Source organism: Engystomops pustulosus, chromosome 4 (genome assembly GCF_040894005.1).
Source record: "Engystomops pustulosus chromosome 4, aEngPut4.maternal, whole genome shotgun sequence".
In the NCBI taxonomy this organism is placed as follows: domain Eukaryota; kingdom Metazoa; phylum Chordata; class Amphibia; order Anura; family Leptodactylidae; genus Engystomops; species Engystomops pustulosus.
In genome coordinates this window covers 196,992,882-197,007,107 of record NC_092414.1, presented here as the reverse complement: position 1 = coordinate 197,007,107, position 14,226 = coordinate 196,992,882, and the positions used below count along the sequence as shown (strand labels likewise).

The following is a 14,226-nucleotide window of genomic DNA, read 5'->3' as shown; positions in this document are numbered from 1 at the left end:
CACGACAGACCAATAACATCTCCAAAAACATTGTTTTCATAAAATTTGAGACATAGATTAGATGGGATTTGTGTAATACTTAATCTCCCCTGTGGGGGCACTGCAGGGAGAGTTTATAGTGCTCTATGATCTAGTGAATGGGTTTGCTGGCCCAGTACACATTATACACAGTTACTTATTTTTCACTTCCCCCTTGATTTTTTTTTTCCATGACCAAATGAAGACCTTATACCGGGGGTTATGCTGTATACTATATATTTTTCCATGAGTTTCTTATTGATCTGACTTAATGCCATCCTGCCTATTACTTAGTAACTTCCACTCCTTAGAAGCCTAATCATACTCCCAATAAATCACCATCACCCTCCCTGATAAGAGGATCAGACTACATATAAACTGAGCCTCCTCCAGCGACCATTACCCTCTCGGTGTCGGGGAAGAGGTAAGTGACACAACTAGAATTGGTGTCTTCTATGTGTTCTGTATTCTAATGTCCTTACTGTGCATCCAGATCCATCATTCTCCCCTCTGAGGACCTATAGATAGTGTATATAGTAAACCACAGTCATGAGGCTGAACCGGATATTGGGCCACCATGATGTTTTTTGGGAAGTGGGACAATCACTTCCTTGTAGCCCCATGTGTCAGTCTGTCCATCAACTGGCTAAGGACTCAACGATCACCCATCCTTGTGGTCAATGGGGGTCTCAGGACTTGGACCTTTGCTGATCAGACCTTTATCATCTGCCATTACTGATTTTGAGACATTCGTCTTAATAATGGCAACTCATTGCCAATGGAACCCCGAAGCTTCCCGGGCATCGCATTGGGAATTGTAATATTACAATGCCACCAGAATTTGCTGTAGCTTTCCACTCTGGCTAATAATGGCTGGTGGTTGACCGCCCCCTCCCTATAAGATAACATTGTTGATAAGTGTTGGATAAGCCCCTCCATTGGGGATGTCTTGTAATAATACAGGCATAAAATTACATGGGAAGTCATAAAATGGGGCACTGAAAGTCACTTCAGTGAACAATGAACAATGCAGTAGGGATTTGTACTCACACACTATCAGTCTGGTCTTGGCGGTCCACCAGGGCAAACATTTACCAAAGGGGCCACGCATGGTACAATGGGCAGGTACCTTCATGTAATCTATAAACTGTGAAGCTACTACACCCAAACCAATCTGATGCCTGATCCTGTGTGGCAGGAGGGATACAATGGGGGACATTTATAATAAGGTGTTGATAATGCCCCAGCATATGATAAAGGTCCGGTCCCTCCATCGCTGCTGGATACATTAGGGGGATGGGCAGCACAGTGTACAAATCTACGCCATGCACTGCCTGGGATACATTTGTACTATTAACTAGCAAACAGTCACTATATGTATTGAGTGCACAGGCAGAGACAGGAACGCTCCGCGCCGCCTCACTCTACCACTGTCCGCGCCCCCTCGGTGTGGAGGGGGAAATAACCAGGTATAGTGTATAGCTATGTACTGCATGCAACCTTTACTTGCCTGACAATAGAGAGACATCCAGCCTGGGGTATCAAAAACAATTCCATGGCAAGCAATGGCATCTTTTGTAGCATCTGGATGGAATAGTTTGATATTTAGCATCCCAGTATTATGTTGTATCACAACTACAGGGCTATGATGGCTACATGAGTACAACTAAAGGATGAATAGTGGGGTTTTACCCCACAAATACATAACATTCACAATCTAACAATTCTGCAGCATGTGCCTTTCTTCTGTTATTCCTCCTAGATATTTCAGACTAAATTGTCAACTGGGTGTGTCCAATCGGCACAAACTGTGCAAGGACAAAGCCCTAGTTAGTAACACCCAGTTGTCCACATACTCCTAAATTTCTAGGAGGAATAACAAAGGAATTCCAATACAAAAAAAGTTCCAGAATTGTTATTTCACATAAAATACATGTATTTATTAGATGTAACATAAGCAGATCCGTCATGGGATTATGTTTGCCAATGATTTACTCTATTTTCAAGGAGAACACAGATAAATGGGGCAGATTTATCAAGCTGTCTAAGAGTAAGAATGTTCTTAGTTGCCCATGGCAGCCAATCACAGCTCCCCTTTAAAATATTCATGAGCACTGGTAAAATGAAAGCTGAGCTGTCATTGGTTGCATTGGGCAACTAAGCAGTTTCTTACTCTTAGACAGCTTGATAAATGTAGCCCATAGTGCAATGTGGCAGGGATTGTACATCCGAGGGCAAATCAGAAAATGACAGAATACGTTGTAATTTGTGGAAACATATTATTTGTGTCTTAAGTCTCCAGGTGCTGTACGGTACATAGCCAAATATAGTGTTCTCAGTAATTACCTGCTGCCTATAGGATCCATTATGTATGATAATAATAATCCATGTATTATATAATCTGTATATAATTACTCAGGACACTTAGAAGTAGGTCTGATGGGAGGGGGCAGCTATTATTTTGGCAGTGACCTACTTCCAGCACCCGCTGATAATAGGGCTGAGACATTTCTGATAAGGCTGTTCCTATAAATAAGCTCCTGACATTTCAGCACCGCATCTTCACATCACACATTCCTCCATGCTGAAGAGGCTCCATCACATGTGATGTTATCAGGAAGGGGTAGATCTCTCCACAATAAAAGGTAATTGATGGGGGTCTACCCACTGGGACGACTCACTACCCCCCCAACAACCCCCTTCCCCCCCGCATCCGGCTCCATTAAAAAAAAAATTATTTCAGAAATGAATATAGCAGGTGATAACAGTAAACGTTGTCATATACTTCATTAAGTAAAGTGGCTTCTCTTTGCTTTGTTTCTAGTCTTCCTCCTGCAATGAGGTCTGTCCCCTTCAGACAGATAAGGAGGCTAATGATTAAAGGAAATCTACCATAAAAATCAATCAAGATAAACCAGGGACACTTAGATCCAGGCACCGTGACTGTGGGAATCTTCTTATATTTATTATCCATGGCCTCCTTCCTTCTAAAATCAACTTTTAAAATTATTTTAATGAGCCTTCAGGGCTTTTTGGGGTGTTACCAGAACCCCTCTGTGCTGATAGCTTCACAGGCTGTTACACTGTCTCTAACCCCCTGCTCTATTTGCCTGATATGATCTCACTGCAGAAGATGAAGTTTCAACACACAGTTGGATGGCTAAGTGCTCATGCATAGTCTGTTAAACTGAAGCACAAAAAGGCTCTGCTCATTAGCATAATTTTGGTTTTGGAAGGAAGGATGCCATGGATAGCAAATATAAGAAGATCACCAGTCACAGTGCCTGGATCTATTCATAAGTGTCCCTGGTTTATCATGATGGGTTTTGACGGTAGATTTCCTTTAACTATTTCCAGAATATTTTTCATAGTGATTGTAGTCTGTTACCATGGAGACACATAGCATTGTGAAGATGTACACTCCAAACCTTATACATTTTTATATGACACAATTGGAGTAATGTCTGCAAATTTCATCATAGCCATAGGGGCTTGGTCATGTTTCGCCATCTACATTGAAAGCTTTGAGTAGAGAAACTTGAAGCTGCTGAACCCCAATGCAAAATCTAAACCAGACCCCCAAATTCCAGTGTATAATTTATAATACCGGTCTATGTATGAGGAGATATGTTATTGAGCACATGCACCCTCTGCAGTCTATTCTGTACCTGCACCTGGGAAGGGTGGAGGGTTTTCTATAACTTGGGGGTCTTTCTCCTCCTTGGGGCCCCCTGAACACAATCACACTAAACCCCTGTGGTGGCGGCCTTGTCTACAGGGCAGTATGAAACCTGGGTGACTGTGGGCCCCAAGCCTCAGGTGGCCAAAATTATAATCTACCTTGACAGAAGATATTGAAGTAGATGTTTTGGTTCTGAACTTCCTGATCCTTTTGTTCCTGATATAAACCTCTGTCTGGATTCAACCCGCACCTCGCTGGTTCTTCCACTTTTCTGATGGCAAAGTGCACCACATAAGAAATCATTTTTAAAGGAGAATTCTAGCAGAAAATGATGGTTGTTGGTGGATCGTATCTTTTATGCTGGAGGTGACATCTTTGTTTTCAGCACATATGACCATGTAAAAATACTAAAAAAGCTGAAAATTCAGCACATTCTTGTCCAGTAACGTCTTGATATAAACACCGTTGGGATCCGTTGGCATCTGTTACTGTTTGTCATGTCATGGACCCGGTTCTGCCTCTATTGTCATTGTTCTGTGATGCCTCGGGGCCCTATTTACACCGAGCGTCTCTTGGTTACAATTACATGGTCATATGTCCCGAAAACAAAGATTTCTCCTCCAGCATAAAAGATACAATCAACCAACAAACATTTGTAAGAGGCTCTTAAAAAGCGACTCTGGATAGGCCTTACATATCATTTTTTCTAGAGTTCTCCTCAAAATAATGATTTTTTTTTTGTGGTGCACTTTGCCCTCTTCACCTTTCAGAAAAGTGGTAGAACCAGCGAGGTGCGGGAATTATTTACATTACAATAGAACATTCCATCCTCCCCCAGCAATAATATATAGGAGAGACTGTCACGGCATGGTAGAGGGGTCATTATACAGGCTGGAGACCACCGGTGCGGGGTAATGAGGGGTTTATGACTGGACACTTGTCTATAGATTACATTGCTATAGGTAGAGAGATGTTATCTAGATATAATGGATAGTCCCTGACTATAACTAGTAGCTGAGACACACAGCCCTGACTGATGGGCAGCCATTAGAAGGGATAATGAGGCCTACACTGAGGCCGTGCTCTGTCATCTATACCAGGTGTCCCACCGCTGTCATGGTCTCCGCTCTGACCTCTGAGGGTAACGTTTGATGAAGTGATATAAGTGTTCACACTGAAGGCTCAATATACGTAAAATCCAATGCAAACAATTGTTTAGGACCACCAGGGGTCAGGGGGAACCCCATAAACTGACACCCTCAGGACCATAGACTCCTTGCTCTGGAGTGATGAGTTAGGTTCCTTCCACACTTGCGTTTTTCACTCGCAAGTTCTGCACGTGCTTTTGATGCACAGAACTTGCATTCCACTCTGTCCCATGGTTTCCAATGGGCTTGTCCTTATTTGCATATTTTTAACACGTGCCAAAATCGCAGCATGCTCTAATCTTGCGTTTCACGCACATTTTTCACGCCTCATTCAAGTCTATAGAGGTGCATCAAAAACGCATTGCACTCGCGAGCATTGCAAGTGCAATGCGTTTTAAACAGATGGGTTGCTAGGTGATGTGAAACAAAGTCATGAAGTACCAATTTAAGAATGATGTGATTTAAATAATGCGCGTGAAAAACGCACCGAAAACACAAGAAAAAAGCAAACAACACGCGTGGTAAAAACGCAAAAACGATAATGACTCCAAAATCGCAGCAAAAAACTTCAGTTTTTCACGCATTGCACCCTGACGTGAACTGCAACGCTAGTGTGGAAGGGGCCTTAGGGTTCCTCAAAAACACCAAATCTGCCACTATTTACACAGGTTATTTAGAATAAAGCGATAATAAATGTGACAGGGAAATAATGTTATATGGGGAGAGGGATAAAAGGTCTCTTAAAGGGCTTTTCCAGGAATCGTTGCATTGGTCTTTGGCAGCTTTGGGGAGCTAATTGATCATGGCGGAGGTGTGAATGATGCCTTAAGACAGTGATTTATATCAAGAACAAAAGGATCAGGCAGTTCAGAACCGACATCTACTTCAATATCTTCTGTCAAGGTTGAGTCCAGCAGTAATTATAATATGGGCGTTCAGGGTGGGCCTCCTGAGGCTTAGAGGGGGCCCACAGTCACCCAGGTTTGATACTGACCTGTAGACAGGGCCGCCATCAGGGGGAGGCAGTGGCGTAACTTGAAGCCGATGGGCCCCAGTGCAAAGTCTGTGCCAGGGCCCGACTATAATGTATGGTTTATAGTAATAGTCTTCTCATATGGGAAAGTGTGACCTTATGGGTCCCCAAAGCTTCTTGGGCCCGGTTGCGACTGCACCCCGTCAAGTTACGTCCCTGGGGGAGGTTTAGTGTGACTATGTTCAGAGGGCCCTGAGGAATAGAAGGGGCCCCAAGTTCCAGAAAACTCTCCTCCCTTCCAAGCTGCAGGGAACTCACTGTGCACACAGGACCGGATTATCATTCTGTGGAGGGTGTGGGGCACACAAAATTTGCCAGTCAAGGGCCTCAAACTTCCTAGTGGTGGCCCTGCCTGTAGATATAATATAGAGAGGAACGTCCAGCCCTGAAATCCTCATCTATATGTGCTGGCTCTTGTAATATGTATACAAGAGACATTGCAGGACCGCTGAGGGGCCTCCAAAGGTCCGTAGAGTGCAGAACTGTAAGTGAAGAGTTTTCAAAGAAGTTCTGGTTGGTTCTGGTAACAAATGTTGGCAGTAATTGTCGAGCCATTTAAAAAAAGACTTATAGGTGCAGGTAAATCTGACTGTACTAGGGTGACACATGAGTGACATCTTTTTTTATTTTTTTTTACACACCCGTTGACTTAAAAAGACAGGTTTCATTGACACGATGAGGCCACCAAGATTGTCACATAATTGTCACATAATCTAGTCACATAAAAAAGTAGTGATATGGAGCAGGGTGTGGATAGGTGATGTTGTATTGTATTACATGGAGCAGCGCTGAGGCGGCCATTTTGCTGATGGTGACACCTCTGTGGTAGCTGAAGTTTTACATTTTTGATTTTATGTTATTACTATAGTAAGATCTGCATAGTGTAAAGGTATGTGGAGAAAGGGGCCTGTATTTGTAGTGTTAAACCAAAATCCTGCAATTTTTCTGTCCCTATTCCTTACCTATCTATTAAAACATCAACATTTTTGCCAGAAATTTCAGGGTTTTTCCAGAAATTTTGTGTCAAATGAAGAAGTATCCTCATCCTTCAGGACTAACTATGTATTATCAATTCAGCAGTGTGTGAATAAAACACCTTAGGCTTTTAATAGCTTCATTGCGTTTTTTGTTTATGCTTTTTTCTATTACATTTTATTAGGTATTATAAATGTGTAAATGAGAATGGGTAGAGGTTTATTTTTTTTTATATCTTTTCACAACGTGTTCTGTCATTGGCGGCGGCTGGCACCGGGTGAGGGGGGCGCACACATAGGTGAGCCCTCTCACACGTACACATCCCGCCTAGTACAGCCGGTCACGTGACCCCCCGCTGACATTCCACTGTATTTGAACGTAAGCGACTGTATATATGCTGTCACGTGATATGAAGCGGCCAATTACGCGCCGGGAAGGGAATGCAGCGAACATTATTCCATTCATACAGTGCGCGGAGATCTAACACTAGAGGGCGAAGTGTCTGACTTTTATAGAAAGTAACGGGGGAAGACATATTGCCGGAGCCAAGTCACTGGACTATAGAAAGGTGAGGCCTACGATGACAGGGACGTTGCGGACTTGGGTGGATGCTTGAACTTGGCCTCGTTAGTTTATAACGCTGTATGTGCCTGGACAGGTGATCTGTTCGGTATTTCTGGTCACTCCCCATCGTCACGGAAAGAGGCGGAGCTGAATCTGTCGTGACGTCAAGGTTTAAAGAGCCAGCTCCCGAGCTCCACGTTGCTGACAGGAGGCCGGGATGATCACAGAGACCGGGAGAGCGTGAGCGGCGGATGTGTGAGAGAGCCGGGCAAAGGTGAGGGGCTGCGCCCGGGGGTCACTGCGGTCACCTGCGCGGACTGCTCAATGTCACCTGGCACTATTGTTGTCACCTATATTCCTGCCTGTCACCCTGCTATATGGGTTGTCACCCTGCCTGTCACCCTGCTATATGGGATGTCAACCTGCCTGTCACACTGTTATATAGGATGCCACCCTGTAATATGGGATGAAACTAGTTGTCCTGCCTGTCACCCTGTTATATGGAATGTCACCCTGTGAAATGATATGTCACCCTGCCTGTCACCCTGTGATATGATATGTCACACTGCCTGTCACCCTGTGATATGATATGTCACACTGCCTGTCACTCTGTGATATGGGATGTAACCTTGTCATCCTGGTCGTAACCCTTCTATATTACATCTCACCAGTCATCCTGGTTGTTATTCTGGTTGTCACCCTTCTAGTTTGGTTGTGATCTGGTCTTGCCCCTTAATATTGGCTGTCACCCTGTGATTTGCGCTTCTGCAATATTCGTCGACGTCGCCGCCACACTGATTGTTTTCCCGGTTGAGACACTGCATCCTTGATTGTACTTGGTCGTTTCCCCCTTGTCACCCTGTGCCATCTCTTTATCCTGTGCTGTCACACTGCTCAGTCCCAGTTTGCCCCCACTTTTATAGCTCTGTGCTCCCCTGCACCCACCATAATGTCTCCATGTATTGTCCTTTGTAGCCCGTTGCCCTGCGCTGTAACCTCTGATGCTGGTAGACCGCCCTGTGCTCTCTCTTCTCATAATCGCCAAAAACCTCCTCGCTCTGCTCACATCTTTTGGCTCTGTTGTGTCGTTTTTTTATTCTTTATCATTACCCCTGTCCTTCTCTGACTTCTACCCCTTTCTATCCGTGCCCATCGCCCAGCACTGTCTTTTACGCCTTCCCCTGCATGTCTGTTGTCTACTTCCCTGGGCATCTGATTATGGACACCGCCTGCATAGAACTTGTATGTTCTCTCCATGTTTCTGTTATTTTCCACTTTTCATATACATAAATGAAGTAACTACAATCTTCCTGTTTAGGATCCATCATGACTGGCACATGGCTCCTCCTTGCCTCTGTACTGCTTGGCTGTGTACCCCTGATCCCCCAAGTGCAGGGTGCAACTCCGGCCTCCAGTGATCAGCTGAGCGCGGCCTCCTTCCTGCAGGACATATTGGAAAGATATGGAGAGAATGAGACCCTCTCATTACCACAGCTACAGACACTGCTGGAAAGACTGGAAGTCGGAAAAGGAGCCGCTGCGTCCCGGAACATATCGCAGGTAGGTTTTGTTTGATAACTCGGTGATGCTGAGACCAAGGAAACCATGTGACATCCATCCAAGGGGGTTCAGACCCTCTATTTTGGATAGAGCATTAGTACCTGACACTTGTGATGGTTGCTGAGCTGCAGTATTGGTCATGGCTACAGAGATGCCAGTGCTGTGTCTGCTCATGTAGAGAAGGGTCAGTTTTGCTCCAGTAATTTCCCCTTCTATTTGCCAATAGTAGGGGACACCTTGGAGTTTCAAAGATGATACTCTGTCCTATCCAAGAAAACCCAAACCTGTATATGATCGAGACATGGATAATACAGAGAAATCCACTACAATGTAGTATGTATTGTATCCATACAGATTATGAGCGATGTATGGAGGATTGGAGAACAAGAAGTATAATGGAAAGTAGTAGAACTTTTATGGAAAGTTGTGGAAAGTCAATTTTAATTAGGATTACCAATTGGAACATGTGCAAAAATCCTACAGTGGGGGCGGGGGAAGTCCTGTACACATTGATCCAACATATAATAAGTAAAAGGTGGGATTCGATAGTTTTACACTGATCCATTGGGAAACGAAGCCTAAAATATCCCATTGACTATAATGAGGTCCTTTGGGCTTCGGTTTCTCAGTGTTTTCCCAACCGAGCCTCCAACACACATGTGCACATGACCTAAGCAAGGGATTGTGTTCTATCAATTAGAAGGCAGCAACTGAAATCTATGTGCTGTGCCAAGGGGATAGATCTGTACATAGGGCCCTTTGTCCTGGAAATCAGAGGTGATCATAGACTTTACATACACTGGTAATGACCCCTTTGTACTTCTAAACTTTAAGTCATTTTTTGATAATCTGACCTGAGACAATGGTTATCACATGGCGGATTAGTGCTGGGAAGTTAAGTCTGGTTCTTTCCGCTAGTCACCTGCTTTCCAGCATTCCCCGTAGTATCTATAGGTTCCCTATAGCAGGATTAAGAGTGCAGCCTGGCTCTACAGAACAGAGGACTCTTTATAGAGGCCGTAATCTCTGGTCTTTTCATCTATAGCTTGTTACATAAACTGGTGGAACCCGAGGTGTGCTGGACTTCAGGAGGTGTTGTTTCTGCTGCTTATTTGTAGAATAGACCTTAAGGATCTCTATGGGGTCCCCGGTCTTGATGTATGATGAGATTTGGTAGCTGGGTGCCACTGTAAAAAATCTGGATCAGTTTTGGGCTTGTTGCTGTCCCCCAGTGGTGGTTTCAGGAATTATTACACATGGAAGATGTTGCCAAATAACAACTTTTTCTTTATCTAGTTTATCTTTATGAGACCCAAAGTGCAATCGCTCTGGTTACTTTACGTTGGCAGCGTTTTATGTGTTACCTTCCATCTTATCAGTGTTAGAAGATTACAAGTCTCCACCTGTGGACTCATGACAACACTTCCCGTACTGATCTCTATCTGGTCTTCACAGGGATATCAAATTCTATGTGTTTGCCTCCATACAAATACACTGTAAATATTGGTGGATTCACACATAGTGTAGTGTAGCCGACACTGAACATAGTGTAGAACGGCTGATGTGTGGAGGCATCAGGTCTCGCCCCCTCAACTGCATTCAATCTATACTATGTATAGGTCCCTGGTGGTATAGGGGACTAGAAAATCCCTTTAAATATATAGGGTTATCACATCTTCCCGCTCCCCCACTTCATTTAAAAGATGTGAATGAAGTGTTGGTCATGTGCCATTCACATGGGGCATCTGCGGGTTGTTGTAATGTTCTTGGGGTTCCCAGTATAATGACCCCAAATGATTAGACCTTTACCCTTCCATTACTTCATAAGAACTGGGTCAAGTCTGTCTAGAGTCATGACATGACTCCCTCTATGGATAAGATGTCAGTAGGTCGCTCCCTCCTTTAGGATCTGAGGTTGTAAGAATTTGGAGTACTACAGGGTGCGACTGTTTTACTTTGGGCTCTGCAAGGTTCTCTTGGATACATACATGTACAGTTTTTTGGTTAGGTCCAGTTTAATCCTTTTAGCCGATTGACCTTACTTTGCAAAAATAGTTTCCTGAAAAGTTTTCCATACATATTTGATGGCTGATCCTGAATATTTGGGTGGCACTTGATGACGGTATAATGTGTATAGTTCTATTCGGACTCCATCGGATGTGTTTGATTTATGACCGATTTCTGTATGGCTTGTCCTCAGCAGATGTATCACTACCCCTATCATTCTTCTTTCAGTGTCTTAGCGCCTCTGCCCTATTTTCGGCTCACAATCTGACCTCCCAATCTACAGTCAATGCTGAGGGTCTGCAAAATCTTTGCCCATCCATCCTCCAACAGATGGAAACAAAAGCGTGCCAGGACAGCGGCAGCCTACACAATGACACGGAGCCTGAGGGGAGACCCAGCAGTGCAGAAGGTAAGTAAGAAGAACGTCATCCCCATCTATATCCTCATCAGAAGTGTCATTACTCTCCCTGCTGTAAAGTCTCATGTGATGATCACATTTTTGGCGCCTGTTGAAACTTTTGTCGTTTTTTTTTTTTCTGTTTACTATTCAGTTTGATTAATTTTGGTGAGACGTGTAATGGCTTTATCTGAGATAAGAAGTATAAATATATTAATGTGAACCTCACAGCTGTCTTTTTCCATGTCACATCCATGTAATAAGGTAGAACTGTTTACCCTGTTTGTCTCTGTCTTTGTTCTCTTTAGGAAGTGCCTTACATCAACTTCAACACAGATCACATTAACAGGGGTCCGTAGTCCCCCCTCCACCCCCAAAGAATAGAGAAGCTTATTTAGTCAACTCTATGGCACTGATGGAGATAGCAGAGCAAAATATTCTACTACTTCCATCCATGCCATAGACAGTGTGGCCACTTGTGGTACAACAGACCCCCATTCTCTTGATCCATGAGGGTCCCACCACTGGGATCCCCACAATCTGCAAATTATCCCCTATCCTGTGTATAAGGGAAAGTTTTATATGGCTGGACAACACTTTTAAACTACTGTCCAGATATGTTATTGCTGTACCCTGTACATGGGGAGTCCTGCTTTCTGCTGGGAGGTGGATACAATGGATCCCAGTCTAGACAATGCTCTCCGAGCTACAGTCTGGAACCACAATTGATATGTTGTAGCCAACAACCAGAAATTTGTTAAAGGGAACCTGTCATCAGCAATTGATCTAATAAACCCATACCAGTATTGTTAAGCAGCATAACACTTTTTGGCTTTTAGTTTCTTTCATTGCCTCCAGTGGCATCATCCAGAAAATTTAAACTTTTGATGTAAATTGCATAAAGTCGAGAAGGAGGAGAGTCTAACACTGGAGTCAAGGTGGGGGCTCTGAATACCTTCTCCTCTGTGATTGACATCATGCATCAGACTTCAGGAGATCTAGTTTGTGATGTCTCTGGATGCAGGACCATCAGTTACATTGAAGATGGCTCTCCTGGGGAAAGAGAGCTTGACTTGTGTTAAAATCTCCACCTCCTTGACTTTATACAGCCAGTTTACATCTAGCTTCAAAATAGATTTTCTCGATGATTCCACCATGTAGGGTCATGAAAGAAACCCGATCTGTAAGGTGTACGGCTGCTTCACAACATGCTGTTAGTGGTTTGAGGTAATTTTTCTGCTAACTGGTTCACTTTAAGCTCACAGAGCATTGTCTAAACTCTATACAATTGTGTTTAGCTCACAGAGGATTTTTTAGACTGGATACAATTGTGTTTGGCTCACAGAGCATTTTCTAGACTGGACGCAATTGTGTCCATGTCTGAGAGCATTTAGTCATGTTCAGGATCACTGCCTATTTGAGATGAGTTTTTTCCAAACTTTAGGTTCGGCAGCTCCACCTAACCAGGATATGTTGCTTTTGGAAGCTGCTGAATGGAGGACGCCGAACCTGAAGATCAGGTCTGCTCACCTCTCTGGCCTATTAATGGAAATGGAAATTCACTGACAGAAAGTTTTAGAACTGTATATATTTATATACTGGTGAAGCTTTACCAACCGAAACCCAATTCACGTGTTTGACCATCAAGAATAAGCTTTTTAACTGAGACCGCGCCACAATGGTGACGTACCGGGGCTTGGATCGACAATCCAGCCAAATTCTATAGAGCCCTATGTGGTTGTGTAATGATTATCGGCTAACCCTACGTAATGGGGTCACTCAGGGACAGAACAGACGGCTCTTGCACATATTAACTGGTAAAGGATTTTTTGTTGAACCTCAGGGCAGGGGTGTTACTAGGGGAGGCTGGGCCCTATAGCAGACTTGTGAATGGGCCCCCCTTCCCCTTATACACATTACATTCATATATATCACACTCCTTTATATACCTATATACAGTTCTTCACTCATACACACACATTTATACATTCGCATATACACACATCCAGCACCATACACAGATGTACATCGTATACACATCACGTATATGTTATATACAAATTGTGCTGTACCATGTGCAGCATAATCTGTATATAATGGTGCACATTCTGGTGTCAGGTCAGATGACAGGGCCCCCTGACACTTGAGTTGCGCCCCTGCCTGAGGCTCTATCCTCTTGCCAATTTATGAGGATCCGTGTGGATCCAATTTATGAGGATCCAGGTCTCTGTATATTCCTATTCTTATCGTAAGTGTGTTTCTTTTTGTTCCTATACTGCATACACATCCCTCACTTTTTCCTCTTGTCCCACAGTCTGGGGTTTTGGGTTCGCGGCAGTCACCGTCATCAGCCTGTCCTCTCTCCTGGGTGTCTTCTTTGCCCCGTGCATAGAGAGACCCATGTTCCGACGACTCCTTATCTATTTCATCGGCCTGTCCATTGGCACGCTGCTGTCTAATGCTCTCCTGCAGTTGATCCCAGAGGTGCAGTACCAGTGTCCACCACAGAGGGAGCCAACGCTCTACAGAACATACAGATACACATAATGATCATTAATAATTTGTAGGGGAGGGGGGGGGTTCAGGTCCTATAATAACGGGTTCATCTAGTGAATGCTGGCGTCTCGGTAGCTGCTACCCCCAATCCCCCATGTCCTTGATGAGCTGACAGATCTATCATTAATTTAACGTGTATGTTTCTGGTGCACAGTGCAGGCCGCTGTTTTGTGGGATGAACCATTTTTATAAAATATTATACTATACTATCATTTCTATTATTGGTTCGCCAAGCAAAATTACGGCCGCCGTGTCCAGTGAATGTTAATATCTTCCCGCAATCAGA

General features: G+C 43.9%; 1 protein-coding gene across 4 annotated transcripts in view; it reads left to right on the top strand.

Moving 5' to 3' along the window:
• Positions 1–2,601: 2,601 nt before the first annotated feature.
• The window catches only part of SLC39A14 (solute carrier family 39 member 14), a 30,539-nt gene continuing 18,914 nt past the window's right edge, over positions 2,602–14,226 (top strand). The window contains exons 1-4 of one of the 4 annotated variants that reach the window (XM_072149343.1): positions 7,309–7,424; positions 7,515–7,694; positions 8,739–8,980; positions 11,216–11,396. In XM_072149343.1, coding sequence (XP_072005444.1) covers positions 8,747–8,980; positions 11,216–11,396 — 415 coding nt within the window. In that variant the 5' untranslated portion in view covers positions 7,309–7,424; positions 7,515–7,694; positions 8,739–8,746. Of the gene's footprint in view, positions 2,664–7,308; positions 7,695–8,738; positions 8,981–11,215; positions 11,397–13,698; positions 13,869–14,226 lie in introns of those variants that run through there. The other 3 variants (XM_072149345.1, XM_072149344.1, XM_072149342.1) reach the window with 3 other exon arrangements.